At 34.6% G+C, this 12,310-nt stretch overlaps 1 protein-coding gene across 7 annotated transcripts in view; it reads left to right on the plus strand.

The window, feature by feature from the left end:
- Window positions 1-12,310, plus strand: part of TCF12 (transcription factor 12) — a 392,641-nt gene that overhangs the window by 267,786 nt on the left and 112,545 nt on the right. For all 7 annotated transcript variants that reach the window (XM_025295665.3, XM_025295667.3, XM_025295663.3 and 4 more), the window contains one exon: window positions 6,755-6,819. In XM_025295665.3, coding sequence (XP_025151450.1) covers window positions 6,755-6,819 — 65 coding nt within the window. The remainder of the gene's footprint in view (window positions 1-6,754; window positions 6,820-12,310) is intronic.

Genomic DNA, 12,310 nt, shown 5'->3' on the forward strand with positions numbered 1-12,310 from the left:
CAAAGAATGTTAATCATATAGGGAAAGATGGACAGATTGGACTATGTTAAAATGAAGAATTTCTGTTTGTCAAAAGACACCATTACGAGAGTGAATAGGCAAGCTACATAAAATATATAGATACAGTAAAATGTCTTGTATGAAATATGTATACTCCTACAAATCAGTAAGACAAACAATGCAGTAAGGAAAAAGTGAGCAAAATTGTGAATGATCATTTTACAGTAAAATACCCGAATGTCCAATAAACATGAACCCATTGTGATTCACCAGTAGTCACTTGACTGCTAAAAATATCTATTTTTAGGTCTTCTGCACTAATAAATTTGCAACAAAAGAGCTAATTGTTCCACACATCTCTTTACAAATAAGAAAAACTGGAATGTCATATTATTTTCTGCAGAGTTTTTGTTTCACTGTTGGAAATTCTATTTTCTTAGTGTTATCCCTCAACAGCCCCCACTTTGGCTTTTTAGTGTTATTCTTAAACTGTGAGTGATACAAAATAGAAGGCAATCATCATGGACCTTTTTTTCCTGACATTTTTTATGTTCAAAGTAGTACTGCTTTGGGCAGGAGTTGGAGTAGGTAACCTCTGAAGTCTCACTGAAAAATTAATCTCTGATCCTGGGAAAGATCATGTGGTCTTATTTAGTATTCACGATTACTGAGAAATGACGTAGGTGTCCTTTAATTCACCTGCACTTCAAGGAGTTTCCAAAATTGGAGTTTACTTTTACCCTGCTGAAAATCTGAACCCTTTTAAACCAGGGTTCCCAAAATTGGGTGTGGTGCATTCCACCAACATAAATGACCTCCCAAGAGGATTCCTGTCATTTCAACTCTTTCCTCCACTCCTCTGGGAGTGGACATGCCTTCAATTTTTGAGGTGGAGTAAGCGTTAGAAATTTCTGGTCTTGTTCTTCCTACCTCTCTTTTCTGGGGCTTCCAAGTACTTAGCATAAATTCAGATAGGTTCAGGTAATGTGATGAATCAAAGATGAAATTTAAAATACTCTTTAAAGGAAATGAAATCCTGCATTTACATCTAGAAAAATCATTTGTATAAGTACAGAATAGGAAGGCTTGGTTTAACAGTGTTTCGGCTTTCTTTTTTTAAAAGTCTAATTTGTGCCCAACAAGGTAGTATGACTGTTTAAAAAAGCCAGTGTATTCTGGACTGCAGTTATGGCATAATTAAATTCCAGTAGAGGTGTAGAGGAAGGCACATTTCCTTGTTTCTTTTTTGTTGTGTCTTTTTACATTTCCTTATCTCTTTGCTGTTTTGTGTTTTCAGTCTGTACCTTTCTACTCTTTTTTTCTTTTTTCTCTTTTGCTGATTGGGGGAAACAGCATTTAATTGCTTTTGAAAAAAAAAAAAAATCAGTGACTGTACAATGAAAGATGGGGTCCTCTGTTTATATTTGGTTCTCACCACACTAGAAAATCCCAAGACTAGCTAGATTTTCATTCTTTAGTCCTTCAGTAAAGAAAACATGTTCAACTCGGTATTTGATTGACTTGTTCAATCAGTGCATATCGCTTTTATCCCTGAGACTGATTGTTCTCACAGCCTACAGATAGCGTGATCTGGGTCTAAATGGAAACCAATCTGACAACGCTTAAGCTTTATGTAGGGCAAAACACAGCTTATTTCCCAGACCCCTTTTGTTGGAAAGTCACTTGCCTAAAAGGCTATATTGGGCCACCTGCTCAGAAGACCCTTCTTCGGTGCTCAGAAGACCCTTCTTTGGTGCTCAGAAGATCCTTCTGTAAAATGGGTGGGTGGTTTCATCTCTACTTTTAGTGTGACTATGCATGCTGAATCACTTCAGCTGTGTCTGACTCTTTGTGACCCTATGGGCTGTAGCCCTCCAGGCTCCTCTGTCCATAAGATTTTTCTGGCAAGAATAATGGAGTGGGTTGCCATGCCCTCCTCCAGTTAGCTCCCGCATTGCAGGTGAATTCTTTACCAGCTGAGCCACAATGGAAGCCCAATACTGTAGTGGGTAGCCTGTCCCTTCTCCAGCAGATCTTCCCAACCCAGGAATCGAACCAGGGTCTCCTGCATTGCAGGCAGATTCTTTACCAACTGAGCTATCAGGGAAGCCCTGAGTATTACCAGATGGTGTCTATTACTTCATTCAGGTTTGAATATGACTCTCCTTCCTTGTTCAGTAGCCCTTATGGATTGTGTTAGCCCCAGACAATTCTCTGTCCATTCCTCTAGAACCACCTAGTATGTTTTGGATCTGGATCTCAAGACACCTGACCTTAATTGTGAAACTTGTTTTTCATCCAGTTAGGCTATAAGCTTTTCTGCTTGTTGACACCTATTAAGGGCACAGGCGCTCTCTCAGAGTGATTAACCCATAAATGTTTGATGGAATTTATCAAACTCAGATTCTTCTATCTAGTCAACTCCTGCATATTTGTGCTTGGGTTGGGAAGGAATGGAAAGGTAAACTTGCCTGTCTGTTCTCAGCCTCAGCTTGACTGCTGATTATGTCCTGTGCCAAAAGAATATAGGTGAAACGATCTTTTGAAGAGTTCTTTATAGACTAATATTAGCATTAGTTTGTGTTTCTGGAGTTTAGGCAAGCAGTGGAGAGTTTCAACTTGCTGTTAAAACATGTATGTTATTCCTAGGGAACAAGATGACTTAGAATTTTTTTTTTTTAATCCAAGAAAATTTGTTACAGTAATGACTGTTTCTAATAGTTTATATATCTTTCACAAACACCTGGGTAAAATAATGTCTTGAATCGGTAATTTGCTTTTTCTTAAACAGTAGTTACAAATCCTATCCAAATTATTGAACATCTTCTGTCATGTCTTGAACATTTCTGTTTGGGGTCAGAAAATACTGAGGCTGATTAATGTATAATATACCGTACAAGTCTAAATAAAAAGCTTTTGCACACAAAATATTTATGAAATACGTGTTGGGCTCAATATACAAATATATATATAAATGTATATCTTTCAATAATATGTTTCTCTTCCACTAGTGTTGGGGTTCTTAAAGTGAGTCCAGAGACTCTCAAAATGGAAGCAAAATCAGTTAACTTGGACAGAAAAAGAATTGTAATTTTCCCAGTCTCCAAGTGAAATTTAGCATTTCCTTAAATGAGGAGTGCTAATGAGGAATTTCCTTGAATGAGGGTAGCAAAAGAGACCTGATAGTATTTATGATTTTTGTCACCAATAGGATAGATATTCTCATAGCATAATATAGTTGTTGCAGATATCTTAAATTGTCATTTGTGATTTGAAATTACCATTGTTAATAGGCCTACTTCTAGATCTTGTACTTAATGTGTTAATAATAAGGTATTACTGTGCAGCACATTTGTTTAATATTTTAATAACATTAGATTACTTTTAATAGTACATATCTTGCTTTATACTTTTAAAAACATTATTCTGAAGAGTAGTTCTGGGTTCAGGATGGGGATCACATGTACACCCATGGCTGATTCATGTCAAGGTATGGCAAAACCACTACAATATTGTAATTAGCCTCCAATTAAAATAAATAAATTTTAAAAATATTAAATTAACAAAAAGTAATAAACAGACTATAAGAAAAAACATAAAACCAGTGAGAAGAGTGGCATTATTTTTTTAAAAAATGAAGAGTAGTTATACCAAAGAGGCCCATGGTTCATACATACCCACACGCAAATAAAACCCCTCTACTAGAATATCTCAGTAAAATTTTGGTGATATTTTTAATAGGTATTTCAAAGGAAATGAGATATATGTTGTTACTAGTAGTTCTTAAATTGTAATCAGAAGTTTCTGTTCTTTATCAGACATCTAAGATAAAATAAAAAGACATAGGATTCATTTTACTTCTTGAAGAGTGTTCTTGTGAAAAGTAATTTTGTAAGAATTAAAGATTATTGTCTTTTAAATCTCAGACATGATATGTGTTATTATATTTCAGGAGTACCCAGATTTCTAAAGTCCCTAAGAAATAAATAGTTTTAACAAGTTAAAGGTGAACTAAAATGTATTTACATTTTGAATCTCATTTGAATAGGATATGTGTCATTTTAAAAACAAGCTCTCAACTTTCCATTTTAGAGGAAACTTTGAAATGTTATGGGCTAATATTAAATGACTTTCTTTCTTTCTGGTTTGAATTTCCTCTGAAAGGAAGAAGTTTAGAAATTTAAATAGGTACAGGAAGTAAATTTTAAAACTTGACATTATTTTTAAACAGTCTTTATCTAATGGGTAGCTTCCACACAGATATTAAGATTGCATTTGAAATCTGTACTTTATTTTTTAAAAAGACCTAATATCTCTCATTCTGTCCACCTCAACAATTAAAAAAAAAAATCCTTACTAGTACAGTTGTGGAGAAGGCAATGGCATCCCACTCCAGTACTCTTGCCTGGAAAATCCCATGGATGGAGGAGGCTGGTAGGCTGCAGTCCATGGGGTCGCTGAGGGTCGGACACGACTGAGCGACTTCACTTTCATGCATTGGAGAAGGAAATGGCAACCCACTCCAGTGTTCTTGCCTGGAGAATCCCAGGGACGGGGGAGCCTGGTGGGCTGCCATCTATGGGGTCGCACAAAGTCGGACACGACTGAAGCGACGCAGCAGCAGCAGTACAGTTGAATGAAAGTATAACAGTTATTTAGTTTTAAGTCCTTACTGTTTGAGATAATGTATAAGGAAGAATTTGCAAGGTAAAAAGGACTTAGTGACTATTTCAACTAATAATAAGTTGATAGTGTATTGTCATGAATGACAAGTCATTGGAACAGTCTTTTAAAAAAAAAAAAAAACTTTATGGTATTGGTTTAAAATGTTACTGTCTCCCAGTTCTGTCCTGCTAGGTATATGACATCATCTTGGTTCAACAGGGAAGGCTGTGTGTCAGACTTGAAAATATATAATCCGTTAAGAATTTCATGAAGCAGGTTTCAAGAGCTGAAATGTAGAATCCAAAACTGTAAGATATTATTTTGACTTATATAAGTAGTCTTACTTGTAAAGGATATATTTAAAGAGTTACAGATGTTTTCATCTTTAATTTCATATATTTTGCCAATTAAAATTCTTTATATAGAGCGTATTACTTGGTGGTGAGAATGAGGCAAATAAACCACATTAATTAACCTGTTTTCATAAATCATGTAATTTTTATGTGTTGGCCTGTAATAGGTACTTCATCAGTAGTAAACAGTAAGTGCTTCTTAAGACATATTCTAATGGGCTCAGAAATTATATCCTTAATTATTAGAGTATTTTCTAATAACTTGCTTTGTTATTACAAGAATTGTTTTGTGTATCTAAAGGTTCAGTAGATGCCAAGTTCAGAGTTCTAAGATTTCTGTATCAGTTGGCCAGTTGAGTATGTCAGTAGCATGCATACATCAGTGAAAATGATCAAATATTAATACATGCATCTCTTAAGTTTTTTAAAAATTGTGTACCATATCAGTAAACAATTTTGAGCATGTCAACTATGTGTGGAGTTTTTTTTTAGTTAATAAACTATAGTTTTATATAATCACGAGCCAATATCTCATTGTGTAGTGCACAGTTATGGTGAAGTTCATATAGCCTCAGTAACTTTAAATATTTTGGGTAACTTGTCAGATTTAATTTTTTTTTTTTTATACTTTGAAACAGAGAAAAAGAATTAGCTCTTCCATTATCATTGTTTGTTTGTATTGCCATTTTTGATATTAGCATCAAATTGTGATCCTTGCAGAAGTCTTTTTAAGCAATGTGTCTATTTGTGAGAGACCGTTTAGTTTAAAACTATATGCTAATTGAAAATTCACTTTACTAAACCTACTAAGCTCCTGTGTATTAAAAAGCAAATTAGCACTGCTGTCAGTTGTCAGCACTTTGAGACATCTGCTCTCCCTCTAGCGCTGGCCTATACCATTCCTGACACTTGGCCATCAGCTTTGGAACTGCAGATATAATCCCAACAGAATTCTAATTCTTTTCTGGGAAGGGTATACATCTGCATGAAAACTTCAGAGAAAGGTAATGCATAGTTGAATGTGTTCATCCTTTAATCCAGCAGTTCCACTTCTTTGTGTCTATCCTGAGAAACTCTTCTGTATGTGTACAATATGTACAAGGATATTTGTTTAAGCAGTCTTCGTGATAACAACAGAAAAAGTAGAAACTATTTTTCTGTTTTTCAGTAGGAAAATAGATCAACTATCCTTTTTATTTGTATATTAGGACATTTTATAGCGGCAAAAACGAGTGAACTAGATGTCTTATCTTTAATGTATATCTCAGGTTATATACCGTGTAATCCCATCGGTTTAAATGTATTAAACACAGATAGTAATGTGTATTGTTTGAGTACATAAATATATGCTAATAGATTCAAAATATACATGGGAATCATATACCAGTTTTATGGTAGTGGTTACCTTTGAGTCTGGGGTAAGATGTGCACTATATCGATAATGTTTTAATTTTGGAGAGAGAGGGGGAAGATGTTGAATCTGAAGCAAGTATGGGAAAACGTTATGCTCACTTGTAGGTATATGGGTCATACTGTTGGCTGTATAGATATCCATTCTTTTGAATTTTTTTTTTCATTTTGTCACATGACTGAAACAGCAGTAAGCTATTCAGATTTTGTTTATTGGATTTTATATTCTTGTTTATCATTTGTTCTCATAAATGGTCTAGAAGTTGAATTGATTGTGTGTCAGTCATTGAAGATTTCTATATAAAGTTACTTTCTTTGTTTTACAGGAAAAACGTCAGAGAGAGGCTCATTTTCCCTGTACAGCAGAGATACTGGATTACCAGGCTGTCAAGTAAGTTAATAAATACAAAATCAGTGAGATAATTTCTTAACATGTAAATAAAGACGTTAACAGAGGAGGTGGAAATTTATCCATTTTATTTCACCCTTTTTATGCTTTTAATTTGTGACTAAATGTAGTGGGGTTTTAGTAATTAAACATTTTCTTTCTGCTCCTCTGTTTGAAATGGTTTCCATTCCATGGTTCACCAAACTGTATTTCTCTATCGTGAAAAGAATTTCATAACTCACCTCCATTTCAACTGGAGGCAAAGTACCAGTTACCTTCCTACCATCTTCCAAAATGCTGATTTCTGAAGATGATGTCTGTTTATTTCCTCATAAAAAGAACAGTGTTGCTGGTAAACTACAAGAAGAACATGAAATTGCTCCGTGAGGCTTGACTATCTTGGGTTAAACTTACTAATGTTGGAAGTATTTTCATCATAATCTGTTACTAAACTCAGGTCCAGCTGTTTTTTACTTGAAAATCAATACCTGAGGAGCAGGTTTTGGTAGAAAGGAAAGTTGCTTTTGATCAGAAAGTTGACAATCTGGGGAGAAGGCAGACTTGAATCCCCCTGCCAAAACTAATTCTGAAGATGCTGTTCAACCATGACGGTTTATAAAGGGGGAAGAAGGGGGGAATTAATTTCAGTTAATCATTGAGATGAGGAATCAGAGTCATTGCTATTCTCCACTGCATGTAGTTTTGTTGACTTCTTGTGATCTTTCTTTAGAGGCAGTCTTTTTTTTTTGGTCACAGGACATCATGTGAGATATTAATTCCCTGACCAGGAGTCGAACACCTGCCCCCTGCAATGGGAGCATGGAATCTTAACCACTGTACTCCTAGGGAAGTCCCTTAGATGTTATCCTGTTCACAAGTTTGTTCATGGAGTTTGTCCATGAGATTACTAAAGGGGAAGCTAGGAAGGAGGTCTCATGGTCATCTGTTACTTATTCTTCATCATCATTGATCTATGGAAAGAACCAGCAGGTGAGGCAAGGTATTTTATGATCAAAAGATTTGAAAACTGCTTGGGCCAAAGATAAGCAGAGCATGACAGGTGCCTGGTTTAAGGGTAATTATAATATAGCTCTGCTAGTTATAATATAGCTTTGCTAAAGTGACAAGACACAAAGGATTTCCTGCTGAGGACAATTTCTTGGAAAGACCTCCTTGCAAACCTGCAGTGAAACAATTTTGAGTTTCCTCCAGTCTCTTTGACTTGGAAATGTTCTTTCAAGTCTTCATATTCCTTAGCATGTTGCATTTCTACTAATGGCCATTTCCTCTGCTTTTTCCCCCACATCTTTACACTGAGAATCCTAAATATACAGTTTGCCTGCAGATTCCCATCAGAATCAAGCCAAAAAGCATACAAAGGAAAGGCAGAATACATTTAAGTGTTTTCTGCTGTCTGCATGCCTTTCATAAGACCCACCTTAACTTTAGACATGGGCACTTAACTATCACAGGGAAAATGGAAAGTAAAGTGAAAGTGTTAAATCGTTCCGTTGTGTCCAACTCTTTGAGACCCATGGTTTGTAGCCCGCCAGGCTCCTCTGTCCATGTAATTCTCCAGGCAAGAATACTGGAGTGGTTTGCCATTCCCTTCTCCAGGAGATCTTCCTGATACTACATCATTTAGTAACTATCCCATAGTTGTGCCATTCAGAATCAGAATACCTGTGTTCAAATATCATATCTGAGTTACTGACCTGTGGTTCTAAGACAAGTCATTTAACCTTAAATACAATCTCTATGTTGACTTCTTCATTTGGAAAACAGAATTAGCGATTTTTTTCCCCATGTATGTAAGTCTCAGAAGGCTAAACTGCATACACTTGAAAATGAAAATATTTTGCAAAATGAATGTACCTTTTAAAATGTTTTCAATTCATATAACCCACCAAAAACAGCTATTCTGAGTCCTTAATATTATTTTTAAGAGACCAAGAAGATTGAGAACCATTTGTCTAATGTTAACACTACTTGTAAACTTGAAAATAAAAACTATTGTAAGCTCTTTGAAACTACAACTATTAAATTATTGTTAATGCTTATATTAATGAGTTTTCACTTAGTTTTTTTTATACTCCCTTACCAAAGGAATCACTATTTAGTTAGAATCAATGGTTAGCTCCATGTATGTAATTCTCCAGTTTTGCAAAAATGAATCTTAACTTTTTACCAATGATTAATGTGTTATACCAGATTTAATTCTCATATCAAAACAATTATTTAAACCTAGATGCATAGCATTCTAATAACAATTGTTATCATTCACTGAGCACTAACTAAGCCAGGCATTGAATTACACATTTAATGCCCCTCTGTTTTTTTCTGTAGTTCCCCAACCAGGGATTGAACCCAGGCCAGCTTGGCAGTGAAAGCCTAATCACTAGGTAACCAGAGAACTCCCACGTTTAATTCTTTTAACGGCATCTATTTTTGCAGGTTAGAAATTGAGTGTTCTCCATAGGTATTTTGTAATTTCCTCAGAGCCATACATTTAGCAAAGTGGTAGGCCTTCTAAACTCATGCTTGTTACTGTAGAATTTCTTACTTCCCTCATTTTAATTTGTTTGGTCAAGGAGGGGCCTGAGAACTTGTATTTTTAATACGTGCCTCAGGTGATTTTAATTCCCATGAACTGGGGATTATGCTTTGTGAACCCCACTTCCTCTGTATACCCCAAATGTAAGCATATATGGAGTATTAAAAAAGGAACTACAAGATCATTGTTTAATAATTATCCTACGTTGGAGAGATCAGGCTGGCCCATGGAAAAGAGAAGGAGGTTATGGGAATATATAAAATAATGATATTGCTGTATCAGGAAGTTTTATAGATATTCAAATCGGGAAAATACTTGCTTTTGAAGAATTCACAGAAGCAATGCTTGAGCCCCAAAAAGAAAGTCCAAAATTGAGCACAGAGAAGATAATACTGCAACAAGAGTAAATAACATCAGTGAAGACTGGAGGTCTCTAAGTAAAAGGTTTCCTTACTGTGAATGGAACAATGGCTTTGCTATTTATTACTGTTACTTAACTCTGACTATGCTACAGTTGCTGGGAGAAGTTACTGTGGATCACACCAGCTGATTTGAGGCCTAAGTAGTAAATTCAGGAAATTCAAGAGTTTAAAAAAGTATATCACTCCCATTCAAAAAAAAAAAAAACCCTGTATTTCAAACAGTACTTACTATAATGGGTCAAAGAAAAAAAAATACATGAAAACAATTGGCTGCCATTTTGTCTTACCTGTTCACAAGCAACATAATAATCTTAATCACACAATGATAATAGAGGAAAATATAAATAATGGCTACAAAATATTACACAAATATATCTAAACACCACTTTGAAACCATTTTTTCTCAACAAAATCCCCAAGGAACATTAACTTTGCTATTAATGTACATAAAATGCTGCTGACATACTGCAAAATTCAGGCTAATTTAATAGTGCCTGATGGGCCTTACTTCATGTAAAGATGATGTAATAATATGTTGCTAAATGAGTCTGCTCATATTACCTTCACAGCAATTGCATAACTGATGAGCCATTAAAAGGAAACTGGTGTTGCAGTATTACTGGAAACATTGATAGATCATTCTGCAATTGAATTTTTTTTTTTAATTTAACACAGATCATAGAAGCCAACATCTTTATTAACAGTAGGTATGGAGGCAATACATTGGGAGATTGGGATTGAGATATACACACTACTATATATAGATAACTAATAAGGACCTATAGCATAGGGAACTCTACTGAATACTATATAATGACCTATATGGGAAAAGAATGTAAAAAAGAGTGGATATATGTATATGTATAACTGATTCACTTTGCTGTAGACCTGAAACTAACCCAAGATTGTAAATCTAACTATATTCCAATAAAAATTAACTGTCAAGAAAAACTCAATTGATATAATATTTTAATAACTGCTACCATGAAATGAGAAATTCTTTTTATGATTATGACTATTTGTCATTGATACCTCTTAAACAAGTATGTATTCAAAGTGCTCAGCCTAGAATAGGCAATGTCTTGTGTTTTTTCCCCAAGAGATTTAATTTTCATCAGAGTTAAGATATTTACCCTTGAAAAAATAGCAATTAACTTTCAAAACTCAGTTAACAGTTATTTAGAAATTTAACCATACCATTTGTTTCTTTACCATTTTCTTTTTCCATTATAATCAATCCCATTATATACCACATTTGATTATGATAAAATGATGAGTCAATACATAAAGAAACAATGATAAACTGTGTATACATCTAATAACAGAGCTTCAAAATGAAGGGAAAAATAATTGATACAATTAAAGAGAGATATTCATAATCATAGTTGAAGATTTGAATACCTCTGTCTCAGCAATTGACAGAATAACTAGACAGAAACTTAGTAAAGACATAGAACTAAAGGAACCACTGTAAACTACTTTGAGGTAATTGATACTTATAAAATTCTGTTCCCAACAACTGACGAATATAAATTCCTTTCAAGGGTAGATGTTAGACTTGACAGGATTGAACCATATGCTGATCTTTAAATCAATGTCAATAAATTGAAAAAGCTTAAAATCATACAAAGTATTTTTTCTGACCACAAAAGAATTAAATTAGAAGTCAGTAAGATACCTAGAAAAATGCCAAATATTTGGAATGAAATGGGCTGTTTCATTTAGACAGGGACATGTCTAAATAACCCATGATTTTGAAAAGAAATCAGAAGGGAATTTAGAAAGTATTCCTAAGTAAATTATAATGAAATAAGATAACAAAATTTGTTAATGCAATTAAAGCAGTGCCTTGAAGAAAATGTATAGGTCTGAATACTTGTATTCAAGAAGATTGCAGTGCATGACCTGAGGTTCTGCCCTTTGAAGTTAGAAAAAGAAGGGAGAAAGCAGTACAAATAAGAGCAGTAAAAGTGTAATATTACACAAATAATAGAAAAAGCTAATGAAGCCAGAATTTGGTTATTTGAAAAGATCCATGAAATGAATAACTTCTAGCTAGACTAATAAACATGGGACAGGGAGGTGGGGAAAGAACAGCCAGTTACCAGTATCTGAAGTGGCAGACAGATTATCACTGAAGGTCATATATACATTAAAAGAAAAATAAGAAAGTGTTAGGAATAAGTTAATGAATTTGAAACTTAGGTGAAATAAGCAAATTTCTTAAAAATTACTTACTGAAAGGAGACAAGATGAAGCACGGGTTTGAATAGCTCTACGACAGAGGATGAGATGGCTGTATGGCATCACCGACTCGATGGACATGAGTCTGAATGAACTCCGGGAGTTGGTGATGGACAGGGAGGCCTGGCGTGCTGCAGTTCATGGGGTCGCAAAGAGTCGGACATGACTGAGCAACTGAACTGAACTGAACTGAATATCTATTAATGCAAGTGAATTCATCTCAGTTTTTTTACAGAAAAAGTTTGAGGGTCATATAGTTTCACTGGTGAATTCT

Source organism: Bubalus bubalis, chromosome 11 (assembly GCF_019923935.1).
Source record: "Bubalus bubalis isolate 160015118507 breed Murrah chromosome 11, NDDB_SH_1, whole genome shotgun sequence".
NCBI lineage: Eukaryota > Metazoa > Chordata > Mammalia > Artiodactyla > Bovidae > Bubalus > Bubalus bubalis.